The 15,712-nt window shown below is 34.6% G+C and overlaps 1 protein-coding gene across 2 annotated transcripts in view; it reads left to right on the forward strand.

Moving 5' to 3' along the window:
* The window catches only part of CEP120 (centrosomal protein 120), a gene marked incomplete at both ends in the record, with an annotated part of 38,809 nt that extends 28,039 nt beyond the window's left edge, over positions 1-10,770 (forward strand). For both annotated transcript variants that reach the window (XM_082013804.1, XM_082013805.1), the window contains 3 exons: positions 600-698; positions 9,695-9,840; positions 10,530-10,770. In XM_082013804.1, the coding sequence (XP_081869930.1) occupies positions 600-698; positions 9,695-9,840; positions 10,530-10,770 (486 nt within the window). The remainder of the gene's footprint in view (positions 1-599; positions 699-9,694; positions 9,841-10,529) is intronic.
* Between the last annotated feature and the right edge of the window lie 4,942 nt (positions 10,771-15,712).

Raw genomic sequence — 15,712 nt, forward strand, 5'->3', positions numbered from 1 at the left:
TTTCCATTTGCCTTTTGATACTAACTTTTTGTACAGAATGCAATGAATTTTTTTAGTGTATAGCATTTTTAAAAATATTTATTTAGATAGTAAGATGAAACATTCACTGTAGATACACAGATTTTAAAGAATGGTTTGAACAGATGTCTCTTTTGGAGAAAAGAATGTAGTACATATCTTCCATCAGCTGCAGGGAAGAAAAAAATCTACATACCTTTTAAAGGCAAAATTTATCCATCAGTGTTTCTGTTAAATTAATGTTTTGTAATCTTACTTTGAAAAAAGAAAAAAGGAGGGGACAGAGAAGGTTGCTGATTTGAGAATCTTAAATTTAAAGATTACGTCAGCAGATTTAGTGCTAAAAACTAATCTTTTCCTTTTTGTATAGACAGCCATCCAATAAAAATAAGACTATATTTTAAACAAGAAAATGTTCATGTGCCATAATATTTATGTTATATAATATAACAGCTTTAGATGATGTTGTATGTTACACTACATAAACACTTTTCTTAAACCAGACCCTTTGTATATATACATCTTTCAGTGATTGTTACTGCTGTTATTGCTTCAGCTGATATGATTTTAATTGCTTTTAGGTTGAACTTGAAAGAAAGTTAGAGTCAGCTACCAAGTCAAAGCTCCACTACAAACAACAATGGACAAGGGCTTTGAAAGAACTTGCAAGATTAAAACAGGTATGCAGGTTTTCTTTTTTCGTATGAGACAACCAAGTTATTGTATTATTGGAAGCTACTTATAATTACTGTTAACTACTGGCAGTTATTTTATTAGTGTCTGTCTTAGCAAAGTTAAAGCTCTGAGCTATGGTTGTTACAAAAATGACAGTGCAAAACTGATTTAAGTTTGACATGGAACTCAGAAAAGACGAAGGCTCAGGTCTGCAAAGAAGGTGAGCATAGCTAAAAGTAGGCATGATTCAAAAAAGAAAAATTATATTAATCTCATTCCCAATAATGCTCTGTCAGCACTTAGAGAGAAAATATTTTGTTCCCATCCCAACCATCTTAGTCAGTTACAGTCCTAACTATTCAGTACTTTAATTGTAAAAGGAATGAAGGGTAAAAAGGAGAAACGAGTCTTGACTTTTAGAAACAGTGGTGTAAGGTTTGCTGAATGTTGTAAAAGGAAACAAACGTGCAGAAGATTTAAGCTGGAAGTGAAACTCCTTTATCCTGCTTCTAGAAATCCTAACCTGATACTAATATGGCATGTTTTTTTACTGCTGTGTTTTAACAGAGCTCTTGTGTGTGCATGTGTGTATATATATGAGAATGTATATACATATATATATGAGAATATATATACACGTATATATGTATTCATATTTCGTGACTTGAAAATACTCTGTTCAAACTTCCAGGAGTAGCAGCTTCATCCTCACTGAATCCATATGCCTTTATGTGTTATTTGTCATCACCTGTCTTTCATGAATTACAGTAAACATTAGCTAACAGTATACTTAAGAATGGCAAGCATTTCCATTGGCCTTGAGAAACAAATTAATAAGTCATTAATTCCTGATGCTGAACAAACCTTGACACAGACGTAAAGCTTCAGAGTCCAAGTTTACTGAAAGGTTTTGATTGTCTGTATTCACACCTACTTCCTGCTTGAGGAAAAATGATCCTTTTTTTTAAGGACTATAGTTCCTACTTCACTCCTGTGCAAGACTATTCTGTTTTTTGAGAGTAAGAAGCTCAGCCTACCCTTTCCTAACTTTTTTAAATCTATATTTCTCTTTGAAGAGAGTGAATGTGCTGTATAATCACTATTAATAAATAAAAACTCATCTTTATTTGCTGTCGTCTTCTTGGTCGTTCTTTGTCTAATGATGAAAGGAGTCATAAATTCTCATCTCCAATTTCTGAAACATCTACGCTTGATAAGATGATGGAAGGAAGAATATAAATCTTACCTCTCTAAGATTTGTTCAGCAGCCGTGAAATGTCCAGGCTATTTTTCCTTACTGCCATATTCAAAAAACCCTGTAGAATAAAAGAGAAACTTGTTGCTTGCCAGATTTAACACTAGTGTATATCACTATCAGGTTTTTATTACAAATTTCATCACCGTAGACCTGATGATCTGAATTCAGTAACATATGTAGATGGTTTCAGCTGACCGTCTTGCTGAAAGTCTGAATCATAAAATAAGTTGGCATGTGCAGTGAATTATGCACCTAAAACTTTTCTAATACAGAACAAACCCTTTCGAAGTAGTTTCTTGTGTTTTTTATACTCCTGTACTTCATTTTATAGTCTATTGATAAAGGATTTCAGTGACTTTAAAGAGCCAAATAAAAGCTGAAGCAGAGCTGATCAAAAACTATTTACTGTGTTTTAAATATAAATTTGGAAACTGTTACTTCAGGAATTCTAGATTTGCTTTAGTTCAGATGATTTGTGCAATTGTGCATAGTCTGACCAATTTATTGTTTAAATTGGATTAGTACCATGTTAATTTTGCATTGCCTCTGGTGAATAGCCACAGGGCTGTAATCTGTGCCAGTAATTTGTCACACCAAAGCTCTCTAGAGAACTATACAAAACATTTGTGTAGTGAGGATTAGACGCTGAAAGCCATATCTTAGATTGTTAATAAATGTTAATGACAAAACCCAGCTGGTAAGTCTTGGAAATGAGATCTAGTGCTTTGTGCCCATTGCCAAAAAAATGTTTAAACAGAGATTTCCATTACTCAAAAGTGACCTAGTACAGTCAATTTATGAATTAAAGAAGCATAATCTACGGGCTAAGCATTTAGTAAAATGCTCTTCTGATTGCAACCATAAAAGTCAATGTTTCCTTAATTAAAAAGTTTCCTTTTACTTTGGAACTAGTTCTTAGCACACATCTGTGGCGGTTTTATATTTTGCAGAATATGAGATATGCAGTACATAATTTAGGAAAGTGTGGGACTGTTAATAGAAAATGCTCTAAACTTCTCCATGTCTAGGATTTTGAATGCTAAACACAGTGCCAATGGTAACCAAAAAAGATGTAAAGTACATGAGGACACGTATACATCATGCTTACCTGTGCTTAATAAAATACAAAAGTTAGCTGAATTTAAACTTTTTAAAGGTCAGTGAGAGCAGACTTCACCCTGCTTACTTTTTTTCCTTCTTTGTTACTCAGTGTGAGTCTGTGTTAATACTTCATTTATTATACCCTTGTTCAGCTTTAGGAAGACAATGTCAAAAAGTTAGCTATGTATCTATGCACCCCGGTAGATTTTATAATTTCCAGAGATTTCAAAAGCTGTCTTTCAGAGTTTGATTGGAAAATCTCAATGCTAAACAAATGAGACTTCCATAGTTTTTATGTATGTGACCATAATTTCTTAGAGCAATCAAACCATTTACACAAAATTACATACATGTTTACAGAGATCTTACATGCTAAATTTAGTACCTGTCTGAGTGCAAGAAACAATGTATCAAAACAAAAATCAAAGCTGGCAGAAATATCATTTTCAGCAGTTGATAATATCTGTTATAATCTAGAAAACCAAAATCTCATAATGTACATGCATACATTATTCAGTGTTCTGGGGGAAATATTTTTTAATTCTTCTAATGTGTTTGTGTCCTACAGATCTCGTAAATCCAGCACTGGTGCATTTGTTTAAAACAATATAGACCATATTAGCTGGCTGACATTCACTTTGTCTTGTCCAGTGTCTTGCTTACGCACTGAGTAATTAACTTGATAAATTTATAAGTAATTTAGCCAAGGATGGGATGTAAATCTGTGTTTAAAAAAAAAGGCACACAAAAAAAAATAGTTGGGGGTCCAAGTCTTGCTTAAAAACTGTGTCTTGAAACCATCCAGGCCCTCCTACTGACTTGTCAGCTCTGGGTTATTTTCAGAAAACTTTACTTGAGTTCCTTAGTTTCAATCGTAAGTTTTTCCCACAGACTTGCATGGTATGTGTGAGTGGGAGAGTGAATAGTGGCTGCTATTTAGCCATTGTTTAGTCTAGTGTATGTATGTTTACATCTCCCTTTTGGATTTATAGGCAGCTATGGCAAAATAAAGATTGTGCTTCCTTGATTGAAGAGCCTCTTAACTAGAGCACCTGGCGGCATACAGAGATTCATTTATGATCTGATTATAATTGAAATTTTGAGGGTTTTTTATTACTGGTTAATTTTCATTTAATGCTGATATTCCTGTAGTACCATAGGTTTCAAAATACGATTGAAAGTCCCACCATGTGAGCTCCTAAAGCAGTATTCTGTGTCTCAAGCCCTACATTAGAGATGGAAACCAATGAAGAAAAGCCATAAAACATTGAAGTAAATGATCCGATAACTAGTATGTGGCTTTATTTGGACTGGATTTGTCTTGCTTATGGGTATTGAAGAGGAGGATGGCAAAATATCAAATAAATAAGAGAGAATTATTGGTGATAAGTTTTACTGAGCGGGGGGGGAAGAAAAGAAAGTGAGCAAAAGGAGTATCATGACTAGCACTACTGAGAAAGGAGTGGAGGAAAAGGTACCTGGGCCAACAGAGTATGTTGCAAAAGTAATTTTCAGAGTAATTCACATGTGCTACTCTTGTTTCATCTGTGGCTCCTCACTATGATGATACTTAGGTGGTGATGCAAGAGTAAAGTTTCCAAATGTTCTGAGATTCTAGTGGGTCTTCTATCCACAAGCTGTCTTTAATCACATGGCTGATGATTCTGATGTGTTCCCTTACCTGAAATTTAAAAATGTAGCATTCTGAAAGTTTAAAATTTAAAATCCTAATAGCTCTTACTAAGATTTAAAACAGCCTGACTGGCTACAAAAAGCAGTTGGGAATAAGTCAGAAATATGCCTTACTTCAGGATATATTATAGGAGCATATTCTCTCTGAAAATGTGAAGTGTGTCAGAAAGTCTTGACTGAGAATTTTAAGCGTGTGAGTATATATAAACTTGTGTGCATGAGGTAGAGTTAAAAAATACTTCGTATTCAATTATAACAGTTTAAGTACACAGAGAATAAAATGAAGATGTTATAAGAGCATTTAGAAACGCTAGACTTTGCTTAATTAGTACTGTAAATGTGCAGAAGTGTTTTATTAATATTTTTTCATTTTGGAAGATCTTGCAGTAACTTCTACTACATTTCAAGTATCACTATGCAGTAGTTTGGTTCCTTCTCTGGTTAAAGAAAAAAGTGCTTGCGTTGTTGAAGTGTGATGGGAAAAAAGTGGATTTAATACCTGACTGTCCCTGATAAAGTGGCAGCAGTTTCATCACTGTGATGAATAAGAAATCTTTCCTTCTCTCTCAACACAACAAAAGACAGTCTTTTTATGGTCTCTCAACATACCATAAGAAAATTGTATATAAATTAATTCAAAATCAGCATGCCTCACTTCTTATCAAACAACTATTGTAAATTTTTTGCCATCTTCCTGTATTGATGGATTATTAGGAAATGGATGTCTGTTGCTCTGCCATGAATGGTATACATAAAACAAGTTTGCTGTTATGTACCCTACAAATTGTTATGACAGTCTTAAAGGAGTCAAAGACTAATGCTGGGAAAGATGTTTGAAAATCAAGGAGTATGAAGTGTGTAACTTAAATTACACACAGGATCCATCATAAATGAACCTGCAGAATCCCTTCTCACTTGCTCTCGTCTTTTTTCCAAGTTGGGCTGTCTGAAACTGAATGCTAGGGAAATCCTGCCTCAGAAAATGTTGACTTTTATTTTTTTAATTTAATATTGATTGTGTTTAAATGCATTAAGTGCATTCAGGGTCATGGCATGGCATGCTACAGAAATTCTTCACTTTAACTGTTACAGGACTAAAATCCATCTCATCTTTTCCCTCACCCCTCCCAAACAAGGAAATGCCAAATATTTGTCATGTTTACATCACAATTGTATTAATAGTCAAATTAAATTTCTAATCAACTGTATCTGAAAGGAAGTCCTACCCAACATTAACTTGGAGACAAAATATACTGATAAGAGTTTTTCTCCTTTGTGGAGAAAAGGAGAATTTAGCACTCTTTGTATTCAAACTTACTTCCCTGCGGATTTAGGGATATTATCGTGAGCAATGAGCATGCTCACCAGTGAAATGGATTGTTTCCCTTTTTTTTAACAGACACTTTTCCCAGAGAAAAACATGAAAAGGAACAGGAATTGAACAAAGGATTCTCTAGGAAAGCCTTTCTTTTCCTACATCTCACCTTGGCTTTTGCATCATTCTCTCTTCTGTACTTTTGTTGGTTTTATTAAACATCACTAAAGCTGTTTCTTAATCAAAAAACCTTATGGTTCTGAAACTAACTAGTTCAGCGAGGGCATAAAGGACCAAGGTATTAAATGAGATCAGTTCTGATCAGTAGGAAAGCATTAGGAATATTTGGTCTTCTTCCTGGCCTGACTGAGCTTTGGACTTTGTTCTATTAACCTTCAATATATGTACTACTTCTAATGTATACTTTTTCTTTGAGTTTAAAATGTGTTTTTGCTATCTGTTTTCCATTGTAAGCGTGTTGCTAAACAGCAGAAACCTCTGGATCATTGAACTTTCCTGCCTAAAACACTTACCGTATCAACTTGTTGTGAAACTCCTACTCCCAGGTGCCAGCACACAGTTATGTCTGTCTTCTGAAGTGGCAACTGTAAGAACACTTCCAAAATCTTTCCATATGGATCTGAGTAATACACTCCGCAAACTGAAGGACTGGATTAGAAGACTTCTATTCAGTGTAGCCACAGCTATTTGATGATTTGTGTTTATTATATGTCTCATTATAATCTGATTCCTTAGTAGGCAGGGGCGTAACTTTCTCCTGGCCTGTTACACTCTTGCTGTGTTAGTAATAAGTGCTACTCTGTTTTGCATTAGTTTTCCAGTACTTAGTTTTCTGTTGATATTTGTCCAGCATACCTTCAAAAAAATCTCTCACTGAATTACTGAGATACACGAATTTGACAGACTTACATTAATACCCCAGCTTCCCATGACAGTAGTCCTAGTTTAAAATGGGACAATTAGAGCATGAATAAACTGAACTGCAGAGCAAGGAAACTTTTTCTAAAATTAATCATTTCTTCATAATCTGCAGCAATGCATTGGACTGAACCTAATCATGTATTAAAATCAGCATGGATAGAAAGGCTAGAATAAGAGATAATGGCGAAGTCCTCTCCTGTGTAAAAGATTTACATTTGTGTCATCGTTTAAGAGGAGGATGTCAGCTTCATCCTTCACAGTAATGAGTGGGGTTTTTTTCTTACAGATGAGGCAGTTTGCTTGTAAATTGCATTCTTACATAACTTATTGTGTGGCCTGCAAAACTCTTACCACTGTTAATGTCAACAGGAAAACCAGGTTGTACTAAACAACTTAATTCCAACTTGGATATGCAGGCTGTACTGTATCTACTACAGGGACATGTATAGCAAGTTTCTTTAGACTTGTTGTCTAATCAGGAAAAGTAGCTAGTCACCAGACTGAATTACTGGATTCTTTACCTGTAGAGACAGACAAGTAGAAATTTCTAGACTTGTTCTACATGTACGAGGAGGGCAACAACTCCTCTCCTGAGACTAAATAGAACTTTACAAAGGGGATGTAACATACTCAAAGCTTTAGGTCTCATGTTTGCCTTAAGGTATTAATATCTTTTCCTTTTCCTGAAACACAGCAAGATTTTAACTTGCTTCATTTTGAAAAGGATTTAATTTAGGAGATATGAGAGCACCAAGAACAGGGATGGTGTCCAGAAGTAGTAAATATTAGACTGTCCTCAATCTTCTAGATTTGGGGTAATTGAGATAATCAGATTTGCTGTCCACTTATTTACTTGTACTGTTTTTATACCAACCTAAGTACAACTTATTTGAGACATGCTCAGCATTTTGCTTTACTACCTGCATTTAGAAAAGCAAACAACTCTAAGTACAACTATCAAAATAACTTAGATAATTTCATTCCTCCTTGTAGCCCATTGTATACTTGAAATTTGGCTTTAGTGTCTGGATGCTGTTGCCTATCCAGATATTTGGAAACCAGAGAATACTATTGTGATACTCTCTGGAACATTATAAAAAAAAAAAAGCATCCTCTGTCTTTTCTTCAAACCTGTCCCACATAGAAAAGCCACTTACATAGGAATGTTCTTCTGCAGTGAACTCTTGATGGGGAAGGATGCACTGTGGCATTATCTTCCCTGAGTGCTTTTTTTTATACTTTGGTCCTCTATCAGCTGTAGACTCTTTTGCAGGATTCCTGCTTCTGCTTTTCTTATTAGTATGTACCTTTAACAAGTTGTTATTCAGGCTTTTTGGCCTGTCTCACTGCAGCTCTAACATCTAATTTGTCTGGCTGGTATATTGGTTTTGGTATAAAAATTAAGTATTTTGGGTCACATACATGCTATGATTTCTTGTCAGGTATTTCTCTATTGCATTGTTTGTTCACATGAAGAATTAGAGTTCTTGTTTATACCAGTTCCTTATGAAATTCAGATTTTCTTATCACTTATTGATCATCAACAGGGAGTGCTTAAGATGCTAGGAACTGAGATTCAGGGAACTGCCTGACTAGACTCTTCTAAATATTAAGTTGACTGTATAATGAATATGCTCACACATACCAAACAATTATCTTTTTTTTTTACCCTTATAATAAATATAAAACTGATTGTACTACCAATCAAATATTTCAGATGAAAGCAGTGTCAAAATTACAAAAGTAACCTTACACTTCACAAAGTGTCTAGATCCAGGATGTTTGTGTAACCTCCTGCCTTATTTTTTAACTACAGGAAGAAATGCAGTTTTACCTCAGGTCTTCTGTCTCATTCTAAGTGTAAGACTGACTGTATTGAGTTAGTGCACAAGGTCATACGGAAAATGACTGGGACAAGAACAAGTGGAGAAAGGACCACACTTCTCATTAAGACACTTTAATGTCACAAAGCAGTAGTGGACTGAAACCCTAGTTTTGTTACAGTGTCTGCATAGAACTTTTTAAAAAAAATAAAGATAGAACCAAGTAAACTTTTAGAATGGGTAGATTAATTGGATTAAATCCACAGAATAAGTTACCTAAGGTTTTGCGTAGAGTTAGACAAATGTGAAAGGAAACCTTACCACAGTTTTGTCTTCAAGACTTATTTTTTAACCACAAATTGCCAATTTCAGAGTAGTTCTTGAAGCTTTGATGTTAGGCTCTATAGGGCTGATGATAGAAGTTTCCTGCAGCTATTTAGCATTTTTCTGGGTTTTGTTTCTCAAAAGTTATAACTTAAAATACCATGTAGCAAAGGAATGAATCTCAGTATCTTGAGCATTTGCACAAGTATAAGTTGCGGGGGGCGGGGGGGGGGGGTGTTCATGTTTACCAGCTTAAGCCAGAGTTTGTAAAAGGGTTTGTAAAACTTTTGCCACTTATTAATCTGTGACCAGGCTTCAGCTGATCCAGCCTGGACAGGTTTACTGCAATTGTGATAGTCACTGGTCTTACTGCATTATAGATGTCAGTAGCTAAGACGTTCTGTTTAACCCCTGTATTTCTGATACTGCTGGAGTCTTAATTGTTATGACGTCATTCCTGAAGTTTTATTCATGTCACTATAATTAGCGCTTTTACATGTAATCATATAGTCAACTGAGTTACGTTTTCACCCCTTCCCACCTCAGCGTGAACAAGAAAATGCAATGGCTCACCTTAAAAAGCAGCAACAAGAGCTGGAGCACATGCGGTTGCGTTATTTGGCAGCAGAAGAAAAAGAGCTGGGGAAAACAGAGCGACAAGAGCTGGAGGATATCCGAAATGAACTTAACAGGTATAAAAGCATTTGTAAGGTTCCTTCCCTCCCCCCCTTTCTTTTCTTGCAGTCTGCCTTAAAACAGGAGAAGGTTCTGTTAAATCAAGATTGTAATTGTCTCTCAGTCCATGAAAGAACACAGTTTACTGTCCCTTAGGTAAAGATAGCACATTTATAAAATGCAACAATACTCCAGTATAGCAAATCCCTGTTTTAAAGCCACTGTATCCTGTTTTTTATGTTATGATAATAGTTGTGCAGCACCAGGCTTTTTTCTATTTTAAACCTTTAGGTCTAAGCATAACTGTTGCATTAGGAAAAGAAAGAGGCATGTACTACTCAGATTTAAATTTTTAATGTACTCAAAATATATCTAATGTTGTCCTCCAAAAACTGTCAGCAGTAGTTTTGCATGTTGAACCCTTTTGGTTTGAGTGCTGTTTGCATCATCAAAATAGGAGCCCTGGTAGCAAGTATTATAGTTATGTATGCATGTAGAGAAGGTATTGTTAGAATTTAAGTATTATATTAACATTTCTTTTATTTATAGTTGTTTTTCCCTAGAGAGAGGAGAATTTGTTACCTTTTATACATTCTTTTTTTAATGTTACTAACTACTTCAGTAGATAAAGATTTAATATGAAAATAATCATAGTGATTTTGAATATGGTTCATCTTCTTGATTCTCTCTGTTTTATCAACATCAGACTAAAGCAACAAGAAGAAGAGAGAAAGCAATTGCAAGATGTTAGAGATAATTCTGCTGGTAGAGTGGATAGTCTTCGTTCTAGAAAATTAAATGAGAACATGGATGATTATCTCTCTCGTCTGATAGAAGAGAGGGATACCCTTTTGAGAACAGGAGTATATAACCACGAAGACCATATTGTAAGTGAACTTGATCGTCAAATCAGAGAAGCTATTGCGAAAAGGAACACCACTAAATAAAAGCATACAAAAAGTTGTTAAAAAGAGCCAAAATTTAAACAGAGTGAGTAACTCTGTGAAATATTTAAGGTCATGCTTAATTTTGCACACTATTGTTAGCTCTTTTTGAAGTCAATGTAAATATTTGCGACATGTGAAGTTAAGCACAGTTGCAAGTTTTATGTGGGTGATGGCTGTTTTTTAATCTTTTTATACTCTTATGCATATATATGTGTAAATATATTTATCGTGTGTACGTTCTTCTGAAATGTTTTCTACCTCTTTTTGCATCACCCTGGATAGGTTTATTTGTACTATTTTTAATATTCTAAGATTATTTTTTTTGGCCAGTTTTTAGGAAGATCTCTTCAGCTATACTAGGGAGAAGTGACATCAGCTGTTTTCCCTGATAGAACTCTTAATTCTGAGCTGAAGTGCAGCACTGACCAAATGTCACTTTTTACTAAATCACAAGCTAATCAATTTTTTTCTTCTTCAAGTGTAGTTAAGAAAAATAAGTTTTGTAGTAAATAAGAGACAAGGTTTTGAGTGTGGGTGGAAAAACTCTCAAACCTTATGAAACTGAAATTGAATCAATTATTAACTAGCCTGATTATACATGATGAAAATCCCTTTGTTGCCCTAGCAGTTTTGCACATCGGCCTTTAAGGGTAAATCCAGGAGGGTAAAGACTTAGTGCAGAAATCTACATGCATTCTTAAATCCATCCCTAATGAGGAATGATATTTTAAGCACTAATTCAGTGAATTTGTACACTTCAAATTCTGAATAGATACGTAAAACAAGAGCTTTTCTAAGTAAAGGTGTTTTCCCTAATTGAGACCTAACCACTTTGCAGTTACTTAACATATATTTCAAAGAATGTAATCTCATTACCACGTAAACAAAACCTTCTATACAATTTGATTGTGGAAGTATGAACAGGGCATAGTCTGCAGGACAACTGCAAGAAATGTTAGCTTGTGCGTAATCACAGTTGAAAAGGTTTTGGTTTCCAGCCTTCATTCTATTTCAGTAATTTCAAAATCATAACATTAACTGACAACACTGTTCTTTCACTAGGTATTTTTGTCTGTCCTGTAGGCACAAATGTTTCTGTTTCAATTTCAAGTACTGAAAATGTCTTAGGATAAGCAAAGTTTCCAATACAAAAATTCTTTTTTTTTACTTAAAATCAGTGGACTTCCATGGCCACAGCTGTATACATGTGGCCTTCCTGTTTTGTATGGTATTAATTATAGAATGTGGGGTTTTCTTATATTGTATTTGACTTTGCCTCTAGGTGCATTGTTTTTCCTCCTCTCTACCATCAGCCTGTCTCCTGTTAAATAAACTATTAGTTTAGGCTCCTTAGAAAAGTTTCAGAAAAGCTGTATAAACATAGAGATCATATTCTGTGAGAAATTATCACTTATCAATACCAGACTTAAAGAAATGTTTTTGTAATACTTTGCACATTCACTGTATTGTTCAAATGAGTGTGCTTAGAGATCCCTTTCCACTAGTACAGCAAATGGCACCTTCATAAATCCAATACAAATACATGAAAAGTAATTTTACAGGGTTTTTTTGCATCATGGCGTTGTCATATCACTGATCCATGGTCGTATGCAATTATTGTAAACAAATCAGGGAGCATCTGTCTTGACAGGAAGACTTGCTCATGCCGCTTTTCAAATGCTTCCTCACTTCCTACAAGTGTAGTTTCTTCTTCAAACGCTGGAGGGTGCCTTAGACTTAAAGATCACGAGGATCGTGTTGACTAAACGTTGATAACTAGTGATTATTTTTTTTATAACTGGTATTCTATGACTTCTCAGGTGTGTTACTTTATTAAATAAAATTGAAATTTTAAGTATTGAGGATTTTGTGTTTATTTTTCGGCTATGTATTTGAACAGAAATGTTTTGTTTACTATTTGTGGTAGTATGACAGTCTTTAGTGTGTGAATCCATAAAACTGACAAGTTCACTTTCAAATCTAATTCTACTTTATAATTTCTAATTGAGTCTCTTCCATGGCTATTGCTGTGGGATTTAAAAAGAAACTGCCTGGGTGAGTTGTCTTTCTAGTAAATCTTAAGTATTGAGTAAAATAAAAGGTAGAACACTTAATTTTAAAACATTTATAAGCTTGATAATTTAAGCTGTTTGGTTCCATTTTGGCATTTGAAAGATCACTACTTATAAGGTGAGAAGCATGAATTTTGTGATTATTAAAAAACTTATTTAGCATTTATTTTGTTACATTTATTACTTTTAGTGTTCATTGTGTGTATTAGAATGAGAAAATGAATGATACTTCAAGTTTAATGCTTCGATTTCTTTTTCTTTTCCAGCACAGTTTGTCTATATGCTTCAGTCTGAAGTACTGTAGAAAAAATCTGTTTGTAGTAGATACCTATAGCAGAGATGAGCTCAATATGATCTTTTTAAAAATATTTTTTGTTGGGTTCCATTTGCCTTTTTATTGCCTTAAAACCCTTTTTAAATGTTGTAGCTATTCAGTGAAAAGACCAAATACCACTTTTTAATTAAATCTTTTAAAATTTTTATCTTCATCTCTCTTCATGACAAAAGAAATGTCATTTGAAACAGATGCATGAGATAAAGAGCTTATTTTAATTTACCCAGCATAAAAAGACTGCTGGAAACAAAACCTGTGTTTGTGGGTTCAGTCCTGGTTCTGTACACCTTAGAAAAGGAGGTGGCAAGAGGAGCAACAGATAGGCCCTCTTGGCATTCTGGCAAATGCCTGGTATTGATTTTAGTGCACCTAGATTTCACTGGTTGATGGAATTATTTCAAAATAACTACTCTTACCAGTATGTTCCTGTGAACTCAAATGCCCGTAACAATTAGTAAATGAGAGAAGGGGCTGGGGGCTGTTCTATGGCCAAATAAATTCCAGCTTTCATCTGCCTTGCAATTCAGGCCCAGAACTTGCAGTGGGTTTGGATAAGGAAACTTTGATTATATCCTGTATTTGTCCAATATAGTCTTTTAAAAGAAAAGCATTAGCCCATCTGAAAATGAGGGCATTTAGAAACGCTGTTCTTTTTTCTGATAATCTTGAGCCAGAGGATCCACTCCTGTCTCTGTGTTAATTATTCTTGCAGTGGAGGGGACTTGGTATTATGATTTTTACTACCGAAGAGTTGCCTCAAATTATTTAGTAGATGTTTAAAAGTCAGGCAGCAAATCTGGATGTAATGTTTATATACCTTGATACAGAGCATTAGCTGAGATTTTGAGAACTGTTACAAAGAAATGGACCTTTTTTCCCTGTTAACTTGTTAGACTGTTTATCAGAAAAATTGCCTCTGAATTTTTATTTACTTAAGCAGTGGAATGTATTATGAAAAAAAAATGACAAATTATTTTAAAAATAAGACAGCACTGTTTTTCTTTGTATTGAGATTATTTAAATAGTTACATTATTATCTTTCCAGTATATTGTTTTTTGGGGGGAAGCTATAACCACTGGTTCTGTAATATTTTAGCAGTTATCCAACACTTGTAACACTAATACATTTTCAAAACTGCTGTTGCAGAAAAGAAGCAATGTTATGTCTGGCACTGAGCTTTCAAGTATTCAATCCATAGTTCTCCCTCACTGCAGTTTAAATGCTTCTCCCTTCCATCCAGAGATAAACCTTAATGCACAACTAAAGACGGAAGTCCTTTATCATATCTTCTAAGTGCTACTGAAGCATTTATACCAGTTATTACATATTTATGCAATTATTTATTTTGCTACTACTGTGCCTAAATGATCATGACCTGTGTCAAGTCTTGGATAGGAAGCACTATCCCTGCTATTGTTCAAGACAGAACCGTAGAAAGACGGCTGCATACTTAGATCTCATTTCATTTGTTTCTCCAGGGGGTTGTATTAGTAGTGTTTTCATTAGAAATGTTTTTACAGATGTTGGCTATCCAGATATGAAGTCTCTGTGGTGGAGGAGCAGTCAGGAGTTTGGCATTCAGAACAGAAAGAAAAAAGTCAACTTCGAGAGACTAATTTATAGAAAAATAATTTACTGACTTTCTGATGTATAAATGTACAGTAACCCCATGGTGGCTTTAATGCAGAGTAATTGAATTCTTGCAAGTACAGTTATTTTCTATTCTTAACTTGAAGAAACGTTACAGCGTGTCATTCCCCATCACCAAAGACTAAAGGAGTCCCCATTAATAATGCTTCTGCAAAAGTGACACCCACCACTTTGTAGTCCAGTATTCTTTTTCAAGTGAAATACTTCTAATAGTTTGACAGCATTTTAAACAATTTATGTATTACTACAAAAAGTTTTGTTCTAACAATATACATAGAGAGTAGATGATTGTGGAAGTGTAGTGTTCCTGGATGTTTGACCAAAGGGTTTCAGTGCAGTTACCAAGACACCAAGACTTCGAGTGAGTTTACTGGGGCAGATGGAGTCTAGTAGAACAGTCCACAGCCTAATACTGTTTCAACAGTTATTGTAGGTTCCTCAAAGCTGTACTATGAAAAAAACCCTGTAAAAATCGTTGTGGGAGGACTATGATTTACTATCACTGTCATACTTTTGTGTTACAAATACAAATGTAAATAGGGCAGCAAAATTAAATCATTGTTTTTTGAGTTGAGCAGGCAATCAAGCTAATAAATATTTTGTAGAATTTAGGTTTAAGTGGTGATGGTAATTCTTCACCATTTTTTGTATTTTCTTAACAGCTTAGCATAAGTGAGGGTAATTTTTGTCTTTTTCACTTCTGGAGATACAGAAAATAATTTTATTGATCTCGTGTTAGGAGATGGTGGCCGTACAGGAGACCAGACCATCAGTATGTTTGCCACAGAAGGCTATTTTTGGCAACAAGATTAATATTGTAATACAATAGGTAATCCAGATCAGAGCTGAAAGGCACCATAAGCCGTTACTTGCATTATAATCAGA

This window comes from Phaethon aethereus (genome assembly GCF_964289735.1).
Source record: "Phaethon aethereus genome assembly, chromosome: Z".
Classification (NCBI taxonomy): domain Eukaryota; kingdom Metazoa; phylum Chordata; class Aves; order Phaethontiformes; family Phaethontidae; genus Phaethon; species Phaethon aethereus.